This window comes from Procambarus clarkii, chromosome 19, assembly GCF_040958095.1.
Source record: "Procambarus clarkii isolate CNS0578487 chromosome 19, FALCON_Pclarkii_2.0, whole genome shotgun sequence".
Classification (NCBI taxonomy): domain Eukaryota; kingdom Metazoa; phylum Arthropoda; class Malacostraca; order Decapoda; family Cambaridae; genus Procambarus; species Procambarus clarkii.
Window position 1 is genome coordinate 46197058 of NC_091168.1, and position 22947 is coordinate 46220004.

The following is a 22947-nucleotide window of genomic DNA, read 5'->3' on the forward strand; positions in this document are numbered from 1 at the left end:
TTTGTAGATTGTGGAAAATTAACACAAATAAATTTAAAAGCCAAAGTCATGGAACTCACTCACGTTGACTGTCAAACCTCCTACAGTTGTTCTGTTGTTTTAGATTCAGCTACTCCGGAGTAAAACTTGCGTGTAGCACAGGCTATTGTGAGCCCATAATCTCATTGATAAGCCTTTCCACTTTCCAAGGACCCTAGAGCAGGTAAGCAGGGGATGGAAGACAGGGGCGAGGATGCAGAAATCTTGAGCTAGGAACTGGAAACAAGTCGAAGAGGGGAGAAGAGAGATCGGTGGCCCAACCACCTTGGGTATGAATTGCAGCTGACGCTGTGGGTTGGTGGTACGGTGGAATTCCTAGGATGCTCTCTGACTCAGGACAAGGCTCGCAAGCGGCTGGCAGTTGATGGTAGTTGAAAGTAATCAGTAGTGGGTGGGTTATGCTAGTTTTTCTTTATTCTTAGTTCATCATTCTTCTTCTTTGGTCTTCGTTCTTTAGTCTTCTTCTTTGTTTCGTTCTTAATATTATTACTTCTTCTTCATTGTCCTGGGGAGGAGGGGATGGTGTTCCAACTGAGACATCTTCATCTGACAAATCCGTAGCTGAGGTGGTGTTTCGTGTAGGTTGAATAGATGTGGGGTGGCTCTGTTGAGGCGACGGCTCAGTTTTCTTGAGTGCATCCATTGTCTGCTGCCTCCAGGTAGAGATTTTTGGATACTTAACAAAGAATGCGGGTTCAATCAGGTCAGGGTGTATTAGGGGTCATGTCGGCAAGGTAACGGATTTTGGCCGCAGCAAGGTACCACTTCTTGCCCTCCTTTAGATCTTCCTTATGCTCCTGGTTCCAGGACAGAGTGTTGGCACGTTTCTCCTCAGGGGAAGCATCGATACGGTTGTGTATGAAGCGGCGTACCCAAGGTCTGTCAGGATCGTCGTCTGGAGCTGAGAAAGTTGTAGCCTCTCCAGGAAAAGATGGAGACTCCAGAGGGGCTACTGGTACAGAAGAAGCGTCGTCTGGTGTGGGGAGAGCGTCGTCTGGTTTGTAGAGAGCTGCAGAAGCCTCCTCAGAATCCTCCTCAGGAGATGAAGCAGTTGATTCAGTTGAAGCTGAAGATGCGTTCTCAGACAATGGAATGACAGTGGAGAGAGGTACTGGTGGCTCGATGGTTGTGGACAGCTGTGGTAACCGAGGTCAGGAGATCTGCAAGTGCCATTGCGTTCACAGTGTCATAGTTAGGTGATATTGAATTACCTGGAGTAGAGTTGGTGAAGACTTCCTCTGGTACAGTAAAGGGTTGCAGTCCGTTTGCTGTGAAGAGTACGTTAAGAATTCTCACGAATTCCCTGTAGTTAGAGCCAGCAATATTATTGGCAAGGGATGCCCACGCATAGATATGTTCAGAAGTATGAACCGGCAACTGTCGTGGCGAAGCCTAGGTCGATGATTGATTGAAGAGAGGTAGTGGCGAAGGCTGAGTCGGTGATTGGTTGGCTGGCTGGCTGCTGGACTGTTAAGCCTCCTACAGTTTTATATTTTCTTATGGAGCTTGATATATTTATTTTAGATGAATTCTGACATTATTATTCATTCATATTTAGCATCATATTTTCAGATACGGTTCTTTATCTCCATGATAATAAATTTTAGATTATTCTTTTCATCATAAATTCTATATATAGAATAGTAAACTCTTGTTCTTCTGCTATAGATGTTAAACACATTATAAATACAAGGTAATCCAGGGTCAGGTTTCAAGCTATTCGAGTGACGTCATGTATGAAGGACGGTTTCATTGTCAATAGTTTCCAATGGTCAACGGGTTAAGATTGATGGATCAATAGTGCTCTATGGTGCTGCGTTACACAGACTTTGACCTCCATTGGTAACCTTGTTTTAAGAGGCTTCTTTGTTCCGTGGAAGCTCTCCCGCTTAAGTGATCGACACACTTCCTTCATGTGCTCTATCTCTTCCCCCTCCTTCCCTCACGCCTCCCCCCCTCCTTCCCTCACGCTTCCCCTCCTTCCCTCACGCCTCCCCCTCCTACCCTCACGCTTTCCCTCCTTTCCTCACGCCTCCCCCTCCATCTCATCTCCCGCAGCACATTAACTACAGTCATTTCACAGGACCTGGTGACTGCAGTTGAACATGGTGACAAAGAGCAGGTAAGGGTTGCCCTTATGCAAGGTGCGGATACAAGCGTCTCTACGTGGAGAGAGACCGACGGGAAGCAAACCTGCTTGCTGACTCGGGCAGCCTATCTGGGTCATGCTGACCTGGTGCCTCTCTTGGTGAAGGCGGGACTCCCAGTGGATGGCAACAAGAATTCCAATAATACACCTCTAATCTTTGCCGCCCAGAATGGCCATCACCAGGTGGTGGAAGCGCTGGTGAAGGAAAAGGCCAACCTAGAGGCCAGGGATAATTTTGGTGAGGACTGTTAGAATTGTTTGATATCTTTATATCTAAGCCAGGATATTTACTATGGGTAAGTAAGTAATTACCAAAAAATGCACCAAGCAGGGAAGCTTACGCAGCTCCATCAGCGTCGTGGGATACTCGGAAGGTGCTAAAGATAATTCAAAATATCAATACAAGAATAAAAGAACATATGGTAAGCGAAATCATACGTATCGGATTTACCGAGGATTTCATCAAGGTGCACCGTTTCATTGAATGACCATGAGGTAAGTGCTTGTGTCTAATTTGCAGCATAGTAAGAGAAGCTTCTCACCACTTTTATATATGGATGGAAGTTAAACACCATCCTTGAAGAGGGTAGTTTAGACCAGGCATGTCAAACTGAGGGTCCCCCGAGGGCCATATGGGTCACATTTGTGTTGTCATGAGGACCACACACCACAATTAATCGAAGTCATTTAATAAAAATTATCGCAGAATATTTGTATAACTTAAATTTAGAAACATACAATGTGCATACAAATGGTTTAGCGGCTAGTCACATTCATGAATGCAAAGTCATGAAGTGTTTAACAAACGAAAACAAATCAATTTTAAATGGCAACATAGACTTCTATGCAACTGCAGCAAATGCATTGTACAAAAATGACAACAGTTCAAAATGAATATTTATTTATGACTATTCAATCATTTATAATGTTTTGTCCTGAGGCTTGACACCTCTTTTAAATGACAATTTTTTCTATGTCTGGCTGAAATGTCTGTGTAATTCTCACGTTGATCAGAAATAACAAGTGTTAATCAGTCAGCTTTGTTCTCTGAGAAGTTTGTGCTGATTTCATGACGGAAAGTGAATGTTCACACAAATAGGTAGAACCGAACATTATCATTATCCTTGTGGACAACTCTCTGAAGCTTTTAAATATTTCAGGAAAGTATGAAAAGAAACTAGGTATTCCCACTTTAAGATACTTTGCTCAGAGTGTAGAATCCGACTGCATTTCTAATCTGCAGGCTTTTTTCTGACTTGGCAACATCAAAGGTGAATGGTGCTGAGAACAATGCAAAGTGATGTTAAAAAGATGAGAAATCACAGAATATTTCCTGAAATTCCTTTGACAACAATTCCAGGTGACTGTCATACTTAGTAAAGCTAAGTATAGACTCAGTATTGGCAGGGTTTTTTCAGCTCTGAATGGATGAGATCAATTGGGGGTGGATGAGAGCACGGCCTCTGATATAGTTCACTGTCTTTGTGACCAAACTCATCACGTCATCCAATTTTAAAATCTTTGAACACAAATTTTGCTGATGAATAATGTAGTGAAAATGTGCTAATGATGAATCTGGATGCTAGTTTTATTTTTTGTTCGTAACTTGGTAGCAACACCATTATGTCTGCCATCCATATTCACAACATCGTCGGTAGATAAGCATGCAAGTTTACTCAAACCCAAAGCATAGTCATGCATAACCTGCTCGCCTTTCTCAAAGATGTCCTGGCATGTTATAGTGTCATGCACAGGGATCAGTTCAAGCAGTTCTTCATAAATATTAAATTCATTGTCACTGGCCCTGATGAAGACCACACGCTGTGATATTCCAGTGATGTCAACGGTATAGCAATAGAAAAATGTTCAAATCTTGATGATGCGGCCTTCAACTGTTGTTATCCCCTGACATTTCTTCAATCCGTTCAGCAACAGTGTTCCTGGTTAATGAAATATCTTTGAATAAGTGTGCTTTCTCTGGACACAAAATTTGAGCCGTTTTTACAAGGCATTGGTTTATAAGGCATCTTTTTCACGGTATGATTTCCCAATCATGATGATCATTGGGCTGAGTTCATAGCTTGCAGTAACGGAAGCGATATTCCCTTTCTCAATTTTCGTAAGACAGGTCTGCTATTGTCTCGAGTTAGCCTTCAGTTCCTTCAGTCTTTAGACACGCATTGGGCCTTCATATTTATCGTAAAATCGATGATTCGTTTCATAATATCTTTTCAAGTTGTACTCTTTTGACGTGGCTCAAAAGGCTTTTGGCTTTTGAAGAAGTACTCAACAGTTGTACTATTGTTGCAAATAGAACAAGGTATTTTTCCATTTACCATTGTGCAAAAATACTGTTATTCCCATTTTTCTTGAAACACTGATAAATTTTCTTAATAAATTAATTAATTATTTAATTAATTAATTAACGAGAAGGTACAATGGGTTGGTGAGATTACATTGAGTGATATTTTTAATATCATTCTTTCAAAGCAATTAACACGCATAGCCTCTCGAGCAGGTCCTTTATCTAACATATCAGGTAAGATGAAAAGGTACATTGTAACAAGGTTTTATATCAAAAATATAAATTGACAGAGATGATTAGACTGGTAAAGATTAGGTACTTAATTAATCTTAAGTACAAATATTGCAGAAGTGGGTAGTACAAGATACAGTGTGAGTTTGAAGCACAAGGTAGGAAACTATGAGGATAAAATTAGGTACTTTTTGGTTTTACTTTTGAACAGGGCATGGGTTGGTCCAATTTTTTAATTCATTAGGAAGTGAGTTCAGAATGATTGGGCCCTTTTATTTGCATGGAGTGTTTGCACAGATTTAGTCTAACTCTGGGGATATCAAAGAGATATTTATTTCTGGTGTGGTGCTCATGGGTTCCATTACACCTATCAAGGAAAAGTTTCAGATCAAAATTAGCATTTAGGAACAAGGTTTTGTACATGTAGATATCACATGAGAATGTGTAGAGTGAGTGCATGTTTAGTATGTTAAGGGATTTAAACAGAGGGGCTGTGTGTTTTCTGAAGACAGAGTTTATTATAGTTCTAATGGCAGATTTTTGGCAAGTGATGATAGGCTTGGGGTAATTTTCAGTGGTTGAACCACATACACAGATACCGTATGTTAGATAGGGATATATTAGCGCATAGTATAATGAGAGGAGAGCAGAGTGGGGAACATAATATTTGATTTTAGAAAGAATACCAACAGTTTTTGAGATTTTTTTTTATGTGTTGTATGTGGGTGCTGAAGTTCAGTCTCTTGTCTATGTATTGGTCATGGAACTTTCCCTCATTTATATTGGTAATGTTAACATTGTCTATCTGAAGATGAATCTGATTTGATGATTTACTACCAAATAAAATGTAGTAGGCCTATTCTATGTTAAGTGAGAGTCAGTTGGTTGACATCCGTGAGTGTTTTTTTTAATTCATCGTTGACAAAATTGTTGAGTGTTTGTGTTGGGGTCAAAATAGATGAAGGTAGTATCGTTAGCAAATAGTATTGGTTTAAGAATGTTAGAAACATTTGGCAAATCATTGATCTATATAAGAAATAGGAGAGGTCCCAAGACGCTGCCCTGTGGCACCCCCACTGTCAATGGTAGAATGAGTGAGGTCGGGGGAGGTTATGCTATTGATGGCAACATAGTAGTGTCCGTCACAGAGATAAAAACGAATGTAGCCGAAAGCAAGGCCTCGGATATCATAATGATGAAGATTAAGTAAGAGGTAGTTATGGTTTACAGTATCAAAGACCTTTCTCAGGTCAACGAAGAGGCCAATTGGGAACTCATTTTTGTTAAGGGCTATGTAGATCATATTAAGCAGACTAATAGAGGCATCATTGGTACTCTTTTGGGAACGGAGGCCAAACTGGCAGGGACTTAATATGTTGAGTTTTACAAAGTTGGAATAAAGTTGTTTGTAAAATAATTGTTTCAAATATTTTGTAAAGTTAGGTAGATTTGAGATTAGTCTGTTATTGTTTATGTCAGCTGTCTCTCCTCCTTTATGAACTGTGTCACTCTTGCTTTTTAAAGGATATCAGGAAAAGAAGGACACTAGAGATTTATTGAATAGCAGAGCTATCGGTAGGGGGGGCCTCGTAGCCTGATGGATAGCGCGCAGGACTCGTAATTCTGTGGCGCGGGTTCGATTCCCGCACGAGGCAGAAGCAAATGGGCAAAGTTTCTTTCACCCTGAATGCCCCTGTTACCTAGCAGTAAATAGGTACCTGAGAGTTAGTCAGCTGTCACGGGCTGCTTCCTGGGGGTGGAGGCCTGGTCGAGGACCGGGCCCCGGGGACACTAAAAGCCCCGAAATCATCTCAAGATAACCTCAAGATGGGTAGGGTAGGGGCAGCACTCATACATATGTATCATAGATGGTATTATGATATACCATTACTGTTCACAGCTTTGGTTTTAAGTGATTAAATTATGGATATAATGTCTGTCGGGCTGACTGGAAAAAGGAGTAGAGAGTTAGGGTAGCTGTGGGAACCGACCTGTGAGATTTATATATATTTAATTTATATGAATTTATATAGATTTTATATTTACATTAATTTGTATACTTCGATAGCAATTTGTATGATGTTAAGTGGACTGTATTTCTGCAATAATCTCATAATCTCACAAATCGATCCTCTACACATTAGGGGGGTTTATTAAATTTATATATATGCAGCCAATCAAACTACAGTAATAGACTACATACATTGAAGAGGTTCCTTATCTTATTGTACAGCAGGCTTTAGTCCACCAGGTATAACCAGGATGTAGACACCACATTTTCCTCGTGTGAGGTAGCTTCCAACACCCTGGTAACTGATGCACAAAGCATGCTTCCTCGTCTTGACCTGCCAAAAGGGCGCTAGCTATGAAGCCAAAATCCAAATATATGACAGCTATATCAGAGAAAACACTGCACATGGAACCATATAGACCTGGCCTTAATTACCTTTAGTATGAGGCGATCTTGTGCTCTAACCGATCACCCTACATCCACTGACATTAGTGGCCATAAATGAAAGATAAATGGGTTTCGGCAGAACACTTAACTTGAATTTGTTGACAGCGTGTTGATGATGGTACACCTTTGGTTTCAATAACACTTCGTCCAAGTAAAATTAACAGGAGCCGAATTTGCTCCCGTGCCAGGTATAACCAGGATGTAGACACCACATTTTCCTCGTGTGAGGTAGCTTCCAACACCCTGGTAACTGATGCACAAAGCATGCTTCCTCGTCTTGACCTGCCAAAAGGGCGCTAGCTATGAAGCCAAAATCCAAATATATGACAGCTATATCAGAGAAAACACTGCACATGGAACCATATAGACCTGGCCTTAATTACCTTTAGTATGAGGCGATCTCGTGCTCTAACCGGTTCACCCTACATCCACTGACATTAGTGGCCATAAATGAAAGATAAATGGGTTTCGGCAGAACACTTAACTTGAATTTGTTGACAGCGTGTTGATGATGGTACACCTTTGGTTTCAATAACACTTCGTCCAAGTAAAATTAACAGGAGCCGAATTTGCTCCCGTGCCTCTGGTCTTAAACAATAACAATGGCTGACCACTCCCTCCTCCCTGACGCTACTGGCCTACATTGTCCAGATGACAGAAAGTGATAGAAGGGTCACATTTACTCTATTTTAATATTGATAATTAAGTTAATTTATATGAGATGTTTTTATGATGGTAAAGTCCAAAGACTAATGTATTTAAGAATAATTCCCACCATAATAGGTGGTGAATTTATAATAGTATGTGGTAATGATATTCCGTTTTCTATAGATGGTAATTCCACTAGAATTTACATTTTCTATGGGTTAACTTGTTTATACAATACAGCAATATTATCTGTCTGTATGATATTATTAAATGGTGTCGGATTTTCCGACATAATTCCCCAGGGGGCTGCTCACTGGTTGAAGTCCTCTTTAGAACAGACGAACACCGATACTCCTCCTACGAATTATTAGATTAATTTGATGTTAGTAGTTAGTAATCACACATTTGTGTGTCTGTTCGTACAGGACGGATGTCCCGTACTAGAGTTGCAGGGGTTAGAAGTCTAATGCGATTTCATTTCCCTGTCAACTCTTGAAAGGCTAATATTCAAGCCTAATTACATATTATTTAACCCAGAAGACTGGATGTGATCAAGTACTACAGTCAAGTATGATTCAGGGACTGCAGTGAGATCAGTGACATTAGATATAACTTGAAGCTTGTTCAGGTAACTAGTCACTGATATATAAACACAGGCCCATGGAATACATCTTGATTAAATAATAAATATATCAAATCAGTCATCAGATTTATTGGGGTTTAATTTAGTTAATTGATTCAGAAGATTGAATAGCTCAACATTAAAGTAAAGTATGGTTCTGAGACTGCAGTGGGTTCAGTGACATTGGTCGCAGTGACTTGTAGCTGTTTTAGGCTACTGTTCACTGATTTGCCACTGAGGCCTCATAAAATCATCTTCAGCTTTAAATGATGATACTAACATCAACCTCTGTTGGTATAGTCAGCTGTAATCTCCTTAGTATAATGCTACTGGAGAAATATAATCAGATGACAAATTTAGATTTCTATTGGTTTTGTTTATCTGCAGTCATAGGTCTCCCCAGGCTTGATACTGGGCCTGAGAGTAATTTACCTCCTGCAGAGTTTAACATGGTTATACCCTGATATTTAGTAGGGCTACCGATGAATCGATGGCAATAATCTGTCCCAACAAGGAGACCGAAGTCGGTGAGGTGATCAGACTTAATATTATCTGCCAATTATATTCCTCTATTTCTCAGGAATTTGGCTGTTGCTCTCAGACCTTGAACTTGTATGTCTACTGGTATTTTGTCCACCACAATGGCTTGTACTCGACAGACGTACCTGCCTAAACGTACTGATGGTTGTACCACCTGGTAGACTTGAGGTCCTGCATCTGTTACAAACCCTGAGATATTGAATGACATCTGGGCTACAGGCCTTAATTGTAGTTCATCTGCCAACTTTTTAGTGACATATGTTCTCTGGGATCCTTGGTCAAACAACCCACGGGTATGGACCTTGGCCCTCTTATTCAGGATGGTAATTTGGGCAGTAGGCAAAGTCGTATTACCTTTAGACTATGCCGATTGGACACTCTTCGTTTGTTGCACCTTGCAGTACTGTACTGTGGTGGGAATGCTATCTTCCACCTTGGGTCTTGGAGACGTTGTTTTGGTGTCTCTGCACAATGCTGCATGGTGCTGACCTTTGTTACAACTATTACAGGTGTGTAATTGGGTCTCACAGTCCTTGATGTTATGTTTCCTGAGGCACCTCGTACAATGTTGCAAATCTTTGAGTCGCTCAACACGGGCGTCACTATCAGGAAAATTAGAGCAGTGGTACATTGAATGTTTCTCATCGCAGAACAAACATGTTCCATAGCTTCTAGTACCCTTTGGTGTCACGTTCTTGGGTGACACAGTAACTATAGGCTTGGAGGGTCCCACTGCATATACGCCCACACTGCCACTGTTCCACTTTGGTGATGAATTATATTGTCTAGATTGATTTGGAGTACCTTTGGTACTCTGTGGTTTACTATTATTGATTTCTGAGGGTTTACTTGGTGGTTTTAATTTGTCATTTGTTCGTAATTGATGAACTACTGACTTTAAACCTTCAGATAATTCATTCATGGATAAGATGCTTTTATTGTAATGAGCACTCATTTGTCTCAATATGTCCCTAGGTATTTTCTCCTGGACAATTATTTTCAAGACCCACTCAGCCCCGTTTGTATCTGCTGTCAGGCTGAGGGCATTGATCAATGATTCTACCTCCAGCTTGAAGACTTGGAGTGAATCAGCTGAAGCCTCCGGTGGGGGTAAATGCAACAGCTCATGAACTAAATGTGATGTTCTTACTTCTGGATCAGCATAATTATCCTTGAGGAGTTTTACTGCCAGATCATAGCCGTCGTTAGTTAATCTCAGATGGGATACTACTGTTTTAGCCTCACCTGATAATTGGCCATGCAAATAAGAGAATTTACTACTCTCTGGTAAAGATTGTTTTGAGTCTACAAGGTCAACGAATTTGTTCCAAAAATCGTCCCAATCTTCCTCATCTTTTCCTGAGAAAGTGGGTAAATTAATTGGAGGGAGTCGAGCTTCTGCTTGACTCGTATTAGATGCAACTGTTGTTGTTGTTGCTGTTGTTGTTGCCTTGTTCTGGGCAATTAATTTGACGTAAGGCTGTAACGTGGCCTGAGTGTGATCTTCATAATTCGCTAGATCAACCATAATGTCGTCTATTTCTGTTTCTGATAAATTGGTGTTGGCAAGTTCAGCCACATATGTTGCTATTTGGCATTTGATTTGCTCAAATTTACCTGCAGCTGCTTGATAATAGCTTTCCAGGTCAGCATAATCAACTGGAGATTGTTGTGACAAATCTTCACATTTCTTGATCTGTCTTGTTAAGTGGCCTTTAAGACCTGCAAGGGTTCTTTTCATTTTCCCTGCATTATCCATATTGGCTAGTTGGTAAAGCCTTGTGGGACTTGTACTTGGGTCGCTCATAATACTGAACAAGCACTAATGGTAGCCTAGGGTAAATTTCTGCACTCGCTAGGCAATAATCCTACCTCTACTAGAGGTTAGCACTTAAAATTAATACACATTATATATATATACAATCATACACACTAATGATTTGAGTGATAAACCAGTGTCATGGAAGTACCTTTAGGTTAGCTCTTCTATATCACCCTAGGATGGAATAGACACTAATTAATTACTCAAAGGTGTAATGATCATAAGTAAATTATTATATATACAACTCAACTCGAGTTGATAAAAATTACACCCAAAATAGGGTCTATACCATTCATTAATGGTGCTAGGTTGTTCAATATAGTACAACTGACTATGGTAATAATGGGACTAGTATGAACAATAATAGTTCAACTAGTCATTGGTAATATCCTACCCTGTTGTGGGTTGGCAATTAGTAAATATTATACTGTGATCACTAGTGCAATATATATTAAATAATTCTCTATTTTGGAGAAATAATATACACAATTATTGATAATAGCCTCTTAATTGCCTCTATAAAACTTCTAATATTATCAAGAAGTATTAAATATTATTAGTGACCTCGCGAAATAAAGTCCACAAAATTCGTAGATAATCTCTCGCGAAATTTAACACCACGAAATCCGTGAACAATCTCGAAGACACAGTCACTAATTTGGCTGGCTTCAATATTAGCGCTGTCATCTCACAGAATAACACGCCACCAAATCTGTGGGTGTGCATGAAACCGCTGATAAGGCTGAACTGAATTGTGGGGGCTCGTGAGCTCGCAGGAGGCAACGCCGCCGTCTTTGACTGCTGGCTTTGTATAAATCACACTGCACTAGTTATTTAATGAATCCACTGGTTAACTGGTTCATCCGGTACTAAGATGACCAAATGTGGGTTCAAAGGACCAAATAATCCGGTTCTGAAGGTCCAAATAATGTGGGAACCGACCTGTGAGATTTATATATATTTAATTTATATGAATTTATATAGATTTTATATTTACATTAATTTGTATACTTCGATAGCAATTTGTGTGATGTTAAGTGGACTGTATTTCTGCAATAATCTCATAATCTTACAAATCGATCCTCTACACATTAGGGGGGTTTATTAAATTTATATATATGCAGCCAATCAAACTACAGTAATAGACTACATACATTGAAGAGGTTCCTTATCTTATTGTACAGCAGGCCTAAGTCCACCAGGTATAACCAGGATGTAGACACCACATTTTCCTCGTGTGAGGTAGCTTCCAACACCCTGGTAACTGATGCACAAAGCATGCTTCCTCGTCTTGACCTGTCAAAAGGGCGCTAGCTATGAAGCCAGAATCCTAATATATGACAGCTATATCAGAGAAAACACTGTACATGGAACCATATAGACCTGGGCTTAATTACCTTTAGTATGAGGCGATCTCGTGCTCTAACTGGCACACCCAATATCCACTGACATTAATGGCCATAAATGAAAGATAAATGGGTTTCGGCAGAACACTTAACTTGAATTTGTTGTCAGCGTGTTGATGATGGTACATCTTTGGTTTCCATAACACTTCGTCCAAGTAAAATTAACAGGAGCCGAATTTGCTCCCGTGCCTCTGGTCTTAAACAATAACAATGGCTGACCACTCCCTCCTCCCTGACGCTACTGGCCTACATTGTCCAGATGACAGAAAGTTATAGAAGGGTCACATTTACTCTATTTTAATATTGATAATTAAGTTAATTTATATGAGATGTTTTTATGATGGTAAAGTCCAAAGACTGATGTATTTAAGAATAATTCCCACCATAATAGGTGGTGAATTTATAATAGTATGTGGTAATGATATTCCGTTTTCTATAGACGGTAATTCCACTACAATTTACATTTTCTATGGGTTAACTTGTTTATACAATACAGCAATATTATCTGTCTGTATGATATTATTAAATGGTGTCGGATTTTCCGACAGTAGCTGCCTGTGAGATATGTAGTAGCATGTGTCTGGGTCTCTGGGATTTTTCTGGCAAGGTTACCACCAATTGATGAAAAGAAGCCATTGAATTCCGTTGCAATATCTAAGTCTGTTGCAGTTGTTGTTGTTGTTTTAGATTCAGCTACTCGAAACAAAATTCTCCAAGTAGCATGGGCTACGGTGAGACCGTAGAGGACTTGCTTTTGTCTGTTGCAAGTGTATAACCAACTTTGGAGAGTTTTATATGCTTGTTATGTGATTGTTGTTTAGATCCTAGGATATTAGAGATGGCTTTCCATATACTTTTCATATTTTCTTTTGTTTCTTTAAATATATTCTCAGAAAAGGAAGCTTTGGCTCTTCGTATTATATTGGTAAGCATTGATAGGTATCTCTTAATTTCTTCTTTTGTAAATAAGCCAATCCTATGTTTTTTTCATATTCGTGTTTCTTGTTAAATGCTTTGAGTATGCCACTTGTGAGCTAAGCATTGTTTAATCTTTCGCCCTTTGCAAAAACATTAAAAAAACTCGCCCTTCTTCGTTCAGTTTCGTTTTTTTCTTAGCTGGAGGATCACTAGCCATTTTAAAGGTGATGTGGAATCTGAAAAAAAATCAATTATATATAAACTCACCGATTAAAAAACTCAAACGAAATATAGGCCAGTTTAGCTGTACACGTCGTGTCTATTTGTCTAAACCGGCTTGCCTCACAGCTGCATTTGTGTTTCTTTTGTGTTTTAGAAATTTATTAAAAGGTGAGAGTTTAAATTATACAAAATGCAATTTTGGCCGTTAAATTACCAAATTACAGTATCCTTTGTGCGGGCTGCAGGTGTGCTGGGCAGCAGGCCGCAGGTGTGCTGGGAAGCGGGCCGCAGGTGTGCTGGGCAGCGGGCCGCAGGTGCGCTGGGCAGCAGGCCGTAGGTGTGCTGGGCAGCGAGCCGCAGGTGTGCTGGGCAGTGGGCCGCAGGTGTGCTGGGTAGTGGGCCGCAGGTGTGCTGGGCAGCAGGCCGTAGGTGGGCTGGACAGAGGCCGCAGGTATGCTGGGCAGTAGGCCGCAGGTGTGCTAGGCAGTGAGCCGCAGGTGTGCTGCGAAACGGGCCGCAGATGTGCTGGGCCGCAGGCCGCAGGTGTGCTGGGCAGAGGCCGCAGGTATGCTGAGCAGCAGGCCGAAGGTGTGCTGGGCAGTGGGCCGAAGGTGAGCTGGTCTGCAGGTGTGCTAGGCAAAGGTCGCAGGTATGCTGAGCAATGGGCCGCAGGTATGCTAGGCAGTGGGCCGCAGGTGTGCTGGGCAGCGGGCCGAAGGTGTGCTGGGCATTGAGCTGCAGGTGTGCTTGTCCACAGGTGTGCTGGGCAGTACGCCGCAGGTGTGCTGGGAATTGGGCCGCAGTGGTGCTGGTCCGCAGGTGTGCTGGGCAGTGGCCCGCAGGTGTGCTGGGCAGCAGGCCGCAGGTGTGCTGGGCAGAAACCGCAGGTGTGCTGGGCAGTGGGCCGCAGGTGTGCTGGTCATTGGCCGCAGGTGTGCTGGTCAGCAAGTGTGCTGGGCAAAGGCTGCAGGTATGCTGAGCAATGGGCCGCAGGTGTGCTGGGCATTGGGCCGCAGTGGTGCTGGTCCGCAGGTGTGCTGGGCATTGGCCTCAGGTGTGCTGGGCAGTGGGCCGTAGGTGTGCTGGGCATTGGCCTCAAGTGTGCTGGGCAGTGGGCCGAAGGTGTGCTGGGCATTGGCCTCAGGTGTGCTGGTCAGCTGGTGTGCTGGGCAAAGACTGCAGGTGTGCTGGGCAGTGGGCCGCAGGTGTGCTGGGCATTGGGCCGCAGGTGTGCTGGGCAGTGGGCTGCGCGTGTGCTGGGCAGTGGGCCGCAGGTGTGCTGGGCAGCAGACCACAGGTGTGCTGAGCAGCAGGCCGCAGGTGTGCTAGGCAGTGGACCGCAGGTGTGCTAGGCAGAAGACCGCAGGTGTGCTGGGCAGTGGGCCACAGGTGAGCTGGGCAGCGGTCGTAGGTGCGCTGGGCAGTGGGCCGCAGGTGTGGTAGGCAGCGGGCCGCAGGCGTGCTTGGCATTGGGCCGCAGGTGTGCTAGGTAGTGCGCCGCAGGTGTGCTGGGCAGAGGCCGCAGGTGTGCTGGTCTGCAGGTGTGCTGGGCAAAGGCCGTAGGTATGCAGGGCAGTGGGCCGCAGGTGTGCTGAGCAGCAGACCGCAGGTATGCTGAGCAGTTGGCCGCAGGTGTGGTAGGCAGCGGGCCGCAGGCGTGCTTGGCATTGGGCCGCAGGTGTGCTGGTCTGCAGGTGTGCTGGGCAAAGGCCGTAGGTATGCAGGGCAGTGGGCCGCAGGTGTGCTGGGCAGAGGCCGCAGGTGTGCTAAGCAGTTGGCCGCAGGTGTGGTAGGCAGCGGGCCGCAGGCGTGCTTGGCATTGGGCCGCAGGTGTGCTAGGTAGTGCGCCGCAGGTGTGCTGGGCAGAGGCCGCAGGTGTGCTGGTCTGCAGGTGTGCTGGGCAAAGGCCGCAGGTATGCTGGGCAGTGGGTCGCAGATGTGCTGGGTAGTGGGCCGCAGGTGTGCTGGGCAGCAGGCCGCAGGTGTGCTGGGCATTGGGCCGCAGGTGTGCTGGTGCGCAGGTGTGCTGGGCATTGGGCCGCAGGTGTGCTGGTGCGCAGGTGTGTTGGGCAGTGGGCTGCGGGTGTGCTGGGCAGTAGGCCGCAGGTGTGCTGGGCAGTGGGCCGTAGGTGTGCTGGGCAGTGGGCCGCAGGTGTGCTGGGCAGTGGGCCGTAGGTGTGCTGGGCACTGGGCCGCAGGTTTGCTGGGCATTGGGCACCAGATGTGCTGGTCCGCAGGTGTGCTGGGCAGTGGGCTGCGGGTGTGCTGGGCAGTAGGCCGCAGGTGTGCTGGGCAGTGGGCCGTAGGTGTGCTGGGCAGTGGGCCGCAGGTGTGCTGGGCAGTGGGCTGCAGGTGTGCTGAGGAATGGGCTGCAGGTTTGCTGGGCATTGGGCACCAGATGTGCTGGTCCGCAGGTGTGCTGGGCAGTGGGCTGCGGGTGTGCTGGGCAGTGGGCTGCGGGTGTGCTGGGCAGTAGGCCGCAGGTGTGCTGGGCAGTGGGCCGTAGGTGTGCTGGGCAGTGGGCCGCAGGTGTGCTGGGCAGTGGGCCGCAGGTGTGCTGGGCAGTAGGCCGCAGGTGTGCTGGGCAGTGGGCCGTAGGTGTGCTGGGCAGCAGGCCGCAGGTGTGTTGGGCAGTGGGCCGCAGGTGTGCTGGGCAGCAGACCGCAGGTGTGCTGGGCAGCAGGCAGCAGGTGTGCTGGGCATTGGACCGCAGGTGTGCTGGGCAGCGAGCCGCAGGTGTGCTGGGCAATGGGCCACAGGTGTGCTGGCCAGTGGGCTGCAGGTATGCTGGGCAGTGGGCCGCAGGTGTGCTGAGCAGTGTGCCGCAGGTGTGTTGGGCCGCAGGTGTGCTGGGCCGCAGGTGTGCTGGGCAGTGGGCCGCCGTTGTGCTTGGCAGCAGGCCGCAGGTGTGCTGGGCTGTGGCCGCAGGTGTGCTGGTCAGCAGGTGTGCTGGGCAAAGGCCGCAGGTATGCTGGGCAATGGGCCACAGGTGTGCTGGCCAGTGGGCTGCAGGTATGCTGGGCAGTGGGCCGCAGGTGTGCTGAGCAGTGTGCCGCAGGTGTGTTGGGCCGCAGGTGTGCTGGGCCGCAGGTGTGCTGGGCAGTGGGCCGCCGTTGTGCTTGGCAGCAGGCCGCAGGTGTGCTGGGCTGTGGCCGCAGGTGTGCTGGTCAGCAGGTGTGCTGGGCAAAGGCCGCAGGTATGCTGGGCAGTGGGTTGCAGATGTGCTGGGTAGTGGGCCGCAGGTGTGCTGGGCAGCAGGCCGCAGGTGTGCTGGTCTGCAGGTGTGCTGGGCAGCAGGCCGCAGGTGTGCTGGTCTGCAGGTGTGCTGGGCACTGGGCCGCAGGTGTTCTTTGCATTGGGCTGCAGATGTGCTGGTCCGCAGGTGTGCTGGGCAGTGGGTTGCGGGTGTGCTGGGCAGTAGGCCGCAGGTGTCCTGGGCAGTGGGCCGCAGGTGTGCTGGGCAGTGGGCAACAGGTGTGCTGGGCAGTGGGCTGCAGGTGTGCTGAGGAATGGGCTGCAGGTGTGCTGGGCAGCGGGTCGCCAGTGTGTTTGGCAACGGGCTCAGGTGTGCTGGGAAGTGGGCCGCAGGTGTGCTGGCCAGTGGGCCGCAGGTGTGCTGGGCAGAGGCCGCAGGTGTGCTGGGAAGTGGGTCGCAGGTGTGCTGGGTAGCAGGCAACAGGCCGAAGGTTTGCTGGGCAGCGGGCCGCAGGTGTGCTGGGCAGTGGACCGCAGGTGTGCTTGGCTGCAGACCGCAGGTGTGCTGGGCAGCAGGCAGCAGGTGTGCTGGGCAGTGGACCGCAGGTTTGCTGGGCAGCGAGCCGCAGGTGTGCTGGGCAATGGGCCACAGGTGTGCTGGCCAGCGGGCTGCAGGTATGCTGGGCAGTGGGTAGCAGGTGTGCTGAGCAGGGGGCTGCAGGTGTGTTGGGCCGCAGGTGTGCTGGGCAGTGGGCCGCAGGTGTGCTAGGCAGTGGGCCGCAGGTGTGCTGGGCAGTGGGCCGCAGGTGTGCTGGGACGCGGGCCGAAGGAGTGCTGGGCAGTGGGCCGCAGGTGTGCTGGTCAGTGGACCGCTGGTGTGCTGGGCAGCGAGCCGCAGGTGTGCTGGGCAGTGGGCCGCAGGTGTGCTGGCCAGCAGGCCGCAGGTGTGCTGGGCAGCGAGCCGCAGGTGTGCTAAGCAGTAGGCCGCAGGTGTGCTGGCCAGCAGGCCGCAGGTGTGCTGGCCAGCAGGCCGCAGGTGTGCTGGGTGGCGGGCCACAAGTGTGCTGGGCTGAGGCCGCAGGTATGCTGGGCAGCATGCCACAGGTGTGCTGGGCAGCGGCCGTAGGAGTGCTGGGCAGTGGGCCGCAGGTGTGCTGGTCCGCAGGTGTGCTGGGCAGTGGGCCGCAGGTGTGCTGGGCAGCAGGCACGCAGGTGTGCTGGGCAGTGGGCCGCAGGTGTGCTGGGCAGCAGGCCGCAGGTGTGCTGGGCAGTGGGCCGCAGGTGTGCTGGGCAGCAGGCCGCAGGTGTGCTGGGCAGTGGGCCGCAGATGTGCTGGGCAGCAGGCCGCAGGTGTGCTGGGCAGTGGGCCGCAGGTGTGCTGAGCAGCAGGCCGAAGGTGTGGTCTGGTCGTGGCTGCAAGACCAGGCACATGAAGGTCTGGTCGTGGCTGCAAGACCAGGCACATGAAGGTCTGGTCGTGGCTGTAAGACCAGGCACATGAAGGTCTGGTCGTGGCTGCAAGACCAGGCACATGAAGGTCTGGTCGTGGCTGCCAGACCAGGCAAATAAAGGTCTGGTCGTGGCTGCAAGACCAGACACATGAAGGTCTGGTCGTGGCTGCAAGACCAGGCACATGAAGGTCTGGTCGTGGCTACAAGACCAGGCACATGAAGGTCTGGTCGTGGCTGCCAGACCAGGCACATGAAGGTCTGGTCGTGACTGCCAGACCAAGCACATGAAGGTCTGGTCGTGGCTGCAAGACCAGGCACAGGAAGGTCTGGTCGTGGCTGCCAGACCAGGCAAATAAAGGTCTGGTCGTGGCTACAAGACCAGGCACATGAAGGTCTGGTCGTGGCTGCCAGACCAGGCACATGAAGGTCTGGTCGTGGCTGCAAGACCAGGCACAGGAAGGTCTGGTCGTGGCTGCCAGACCAGGCAAATAAAGGTCTGGTCGTGGCTGCAAGACCAGGCACATGAAGGTCTGGTCGTGGCTGCAAGACCAGGCACATGAAGGTCTGGTCGTGGCTGCCAGACCAGGCACATGAAGGTCTGGTCGTGGCTGCCAGACCAGGCACATTAAGGTCTGGTCGTGGCTGCAAGACCAAGCACAGGAAGGTCTGGTCGTGGCTGCCAGACCAGGCAAATAAAGGTCTGGTCGTGGCTACAAGACCAGGCACATGAAGGTCTGGTCGTGGCTGCCAGACCAGGCACATGAAGGTCTGGTTTTGGCTGCAAGACCAGGCACATGAAGGTCTGGTCGTGGCTGCCAGACCAGGCACATGAAGGTCTGGTCGTGGCTGCAAGACCAGGCACATGAAGGTCTGGTCGTGGCTGCAAGACCAGGCACATGAAGGTCTGGTCGTGGCTGCCAGACCAGGGATATGAAGGTCCGATGGGATGGATTATTTTCTACGACGATAGCATATACAGATCTGAAGTACTTGCCCAAACGAATATAAAGCGAGGTTCACTATTTGTTAAGATTGTCCCTATTTGTCCCTAAGATTTTCAAAGTGACCTGCATCAACTGGTTCAAGTTTCAATTCAATTTACATTCTCTTGAATGACAATGTTTTTCTGCGATCCTTCACCAAACAACTCTCTAACCCGAAATATTTTCTCCTATGGTTTAGAGTTAGCATGGCCATTTGCAAGAAACGCTGCAGTGTTGGTTTGAGTTAACACAACTCACACATTGCTCTCTGTTTTGCAGTACTTGATACCTGCAGAGGTTTTTGTTTTAGATTCTTGTGATTGTGGAGCTTGTTCCTCCCGTCACAAAAAGCAGTATGGTGTTGACCATTTTTACACTTATGATAAGTGTCTAGTTTGGTCTTACACTTGCTAGTGTCATGGGCTTGCAGGCACTTCTTGCACAGTTGCAAATATTGCTAATGACTAATTCAACTGGCACAGTCTAGATAGTTACAGCACTGGTACTATGCATGATCTTCATTACAGGAACGATGTTTAAACCCGGTTGCAAGCAACGTAGCACTTTCCTTTAGTGGAGCCGCAGTTACTACAGGTTTTCCTGGGGAAATAGTGTAAGTTCCCACGCTGCCTTGCTTCCACTTGAAATGTGTTGCTGAGGTTTAGTCTTAAATGATCTATCTACCTTAGATTTATCGAAGACCTTCCTGGTGATGATTTAATTTTACTATGGGCTTTCATACGATTAACAGAATTAATCATTAATCATGACAAGAAGTCATCCGCACTTCCTTCAAAAAACTCAGTGAGAGAAATAATGTCTGCTGTGTAATTAGAAAACACAGATGTTAGGATTTCCTTCTGTAGCTTTCTCTGTATCTCTAGTTTTATAATCCATTCTGCATTGTGTACATCAAGCTAATGCTTGAGCTTGTGAAGCTACTGCCTCAACCATGGATTCTGCCTGTAGCCCGTAGCTTTGTAATGCTTGAGCTGTATTACCTACAATTGGAAGATCCTGTAGTTGGTAATAAAGTTTCGCAATGACGACCTACTTATTGCAATAATTAGTTACAGATTTAATTGTGAAAGTAGATTCTCCCGTTGATGGCAGCATCGTAGTTATCGTCAGTAAGATCTAAATTAGAAATGGCTGCCTTGGCTTCACCTGCTAATACACTTTGAAATACGTAAACTTAGTAATTTGAGACTGAATCCTTTGAATTCATCAATGTGTCAAAGGACCTCCAAAAGTTATCCCAGCTTCCATTATCAATATCTTCAAAAGGTGGTAACTTAATGGTAAGTAAGTTAGCTTCTAATGATAAAGTTACTAAGAGAAGTTGCTCTGGTTGTTGACAAAGCACTTTTGTGTTGTTGGCATAGTACTTAATTATTCTGAAATGTTTATTAATTGTCCAAACGATCTTGGACCTCCTCCTCCTCCTCATATCTTGTCATATCGACAAGGAAGTTATCTAATCAGTTTGCATTGATTTTCTCCACAATGAGCCTTTGAATGTGTTTATCAGCAGTTTCTGATACATGCTGTAATTTCTTTTGTGCCAACTGTATGTCGCTTTTAAGTAATTTGGAAGTCATAGATGAACTCTGAGCAAGTTGCTCACATTTCTGGGGTTGCCGGGTCACATATCTCTTGTGACTCACAAGTGATTGGTAGAACAGAGAACTTGTCATAGACATTTTGTCTGGGTTGCACTGCTTATACTAAAGGTCAAAATCATTGTTGATGCATGTGTGAGTATGAGTGAAGATCAGTGCAACTGCTAGGAAATTCACTCAGGTTAGCTCCTCCTTATCACCATTGGTGTGGTACAGTCGTGCTTCTTATCATTCAAAAGTGAAACATCAATGTAACATAACTAATGATTAATAGAAATAACTTTAAATTTTAAGTAAAGCTTATATACAAATGTATATATATAGTACTATATATAGTACTATATATAGTACTATATATAGTATTATATAGTACTCGGCACCACTCGTGCTAAATGTTATATCTCACCCTTGGGGGTCTGCACATACAAAATTAATATTAAATTTGCTAAGGAGCACAATATTGAGTATAGAGTTTAGCTTTAAAGATATTTATTTATAGTAGAAATTCTACCCCGTTGGGTAGGCGCTGAGATTAATGTGGTTTATGCAATAATGGTGAAGACTAGGATTTCAAATGATTTCTTATTTGTCTTTGTAATCAATTTATATTACTCCTAAAACTTCAAATGAAAGAATATAACAATCAGATTGATATTAATATGTATTTTAGTGGCTTGTCATTTATCTTAACAGCAATGTTCCCACATAATTTAATTAAAAGTACTTCAGCATATCTGCTACTTTTAACAGTAGTAGTTAATAATTGAATGAGAGACAAACCTAACCAATACCGTCGAATCTGTTAACTCAATATGAAGAGGAATTTTAGTAGCTCATGTGGCCACTTTGGTTAGTGGCGACATAGTTTCCCTCACATAGGCTCCATTCTACCCAGTTATAATTATAGTTATATCTATAATCCTAATTAATTATATTTTACTAAGAGTTTCTCACATATAAGATTTAAACTATAAACCGTTATTAATTTAGCGGTTATTTATCCCAGTGGATATTTTCCCATGGCAGAGAGCTCTGGATAACCCTCATATTTAGATACTGTATATAAATTTGAAATATAATTACATGTTATCTTGAGATGATTTCGGGGCTTTAGTGTCCCCGCGGCCCGGTCCTCGACCAGGCCTCCACCCCCAGGAAGCAGCCCGTGACAGCTGACTAACTCCCAGGTACCTATTTACTGCTAGGTAACAGGGGCATTCAGGGTGAAAGAAACTTTGCCCATTTGTTTCTGCGTCGTGCGGGAATCGAACCCGCGCCACAGAATTACGAGTCCTGCGCGCTATCCACCAGGCTACGAGGCCCACCAGGCCATGTAGGCAAATATATATTCCTAATGATGCGAAAATATCGTGCTGTTTATCATTACAAAAATTTAGAAACAGAAATTGTGGGAGAGACTTGGGGTGATTGTTAACAAATACATAATGCGATACAAAGCTACATCATTCCACGAATTAAGGCAAATTAGATTCCTAGTTTCATATCTTGATGCATTGGAAATATAAACAAAAACAATGTCCATCAATTATATTTTACAGTAGTTCTGCCACACTTGGATTATACTTCACACTTCTGCTCCAATGATACATAATATATATATATATATATATATATATATATATATATATATATATATATATATATATATATATATATATATATATATATATATATATATATATATATATATATATATATATATATATATGACTGAAAACTCACACCCCAGAAGTGACTCGAATCCATACTCCCAGGAGCAACGCAACTGGTAACTACAGGGCACCTTAATCCGCTTGACCATCACGGCCGGACAAAAGGAAGTGATAGCCGAAGCTATTTGAACCACTTCCCCGCCGGCAACTCGGATGGTAATCTTGGGCATAGCATTTCACCAAATCACCTCATTCTTTGGGGCACACATGAGGAACACAAATGCGAACAAGCCTGAATGGTCCCCAGGACTATATGCGACTGAAAACTCACACCCCAGAAGTGACTCGAACCCATACTCATAGGAGCAACGCAACTGGTAACTACAGAGCGCCTTAATCCACTTGACCATCACGCCGGACAAAGGAAGTGATAGCCGAAGCTATTTGAACCACTTCCCCGCCGGCAACTCGGATGGTAATCTTGGGCATAGCATTTCACCAAATCACCTCATTCTTTGGGGGCACACGTGAGGAACACAAATGCAAACAAGCCTGAATGGTCCCCAGGACTATATGCGACTGAAAACTCACACTCCAGAAGTGGCTCGAACCCATACTCCCAGGAGCAACGCAACTGGTAACTACAGGGCGCCTTAATCCGCT

At 45.7% G+C, this 22947-nt stretch overlaps 2 protein-coding genes across 2 annotated transcripts; one reads left to right on the top strand and one right to left on the bottom strand.

Moving 5' to 3' along the window:
• Positions 1-2144: 2144 nt before the first annotated feature.
• On the top strand, positions 2145-14712 carry LOC138366477 (uncharacterized). Its single transcript, XM_069327533.1, has 5 exons — positions 2145-2161; positions 5955-6055; positions 13114-13145; positions 13606-13811; positions 14118-14712. Exons 1-5 carry the CDS (start codon positions 2145-2147, stop codon positions 14710-14712), a joined length of 951 nt encoding a protein of 316 aa, XP_069183634.1.
• On the bottom strand, positions 14709-20105 carry LOC138366478 (nascent polypeptide-associated complex subunit alpha, muscle-specific form-like). Its single transcript, XM_069327534.1, has 2 exons — positions 20044-20105; positions 14709-17748 (listed from the first exon to the last, which is right to left on the bottom strand). Exons 1-2 carry the CDS (start codon positions 20103-20105, stop codon positions 14709-14711), a joined length of 3102 nt encoding a protein of 1033 aa, XP_069183635.1.
• Between the last annotated feature and the right edge of the window lie 2842 nt (positions 20106-22947).

Coding starts and splice junctions, on each gene's coding strand:
- LOC138366477 (XM_069327533.1), top strand. Junction 6,056..13,113: donor GACTAATAGAGGCATCATTG/GTACTCTTTTGG, acceptor ATATATTCTCAG/AAAAGGAAGCTTTGGCTCTT. Junction 13,812..14,117: donor GGGCTGGACAGAGGCCGCAG/GTATGCTGGGCA, acceptor GCTTGTCCACAG/GTGTGCTGGGCAGTACGCCG.
- LOC138366478 (XM_069327534.1), bottom strand. CDS start 20,105: ATGCTGCCATCAACGGGAGAATCTACTTTCACAATTAAATCTGTAACT. Junction 17,749..20,043: donor GTAACTAATTATTGCAATAA/GTAGGTCGTCAT, acceptor CCTGCTGCCCAG/CACACCTGCGGCCCACTGCC.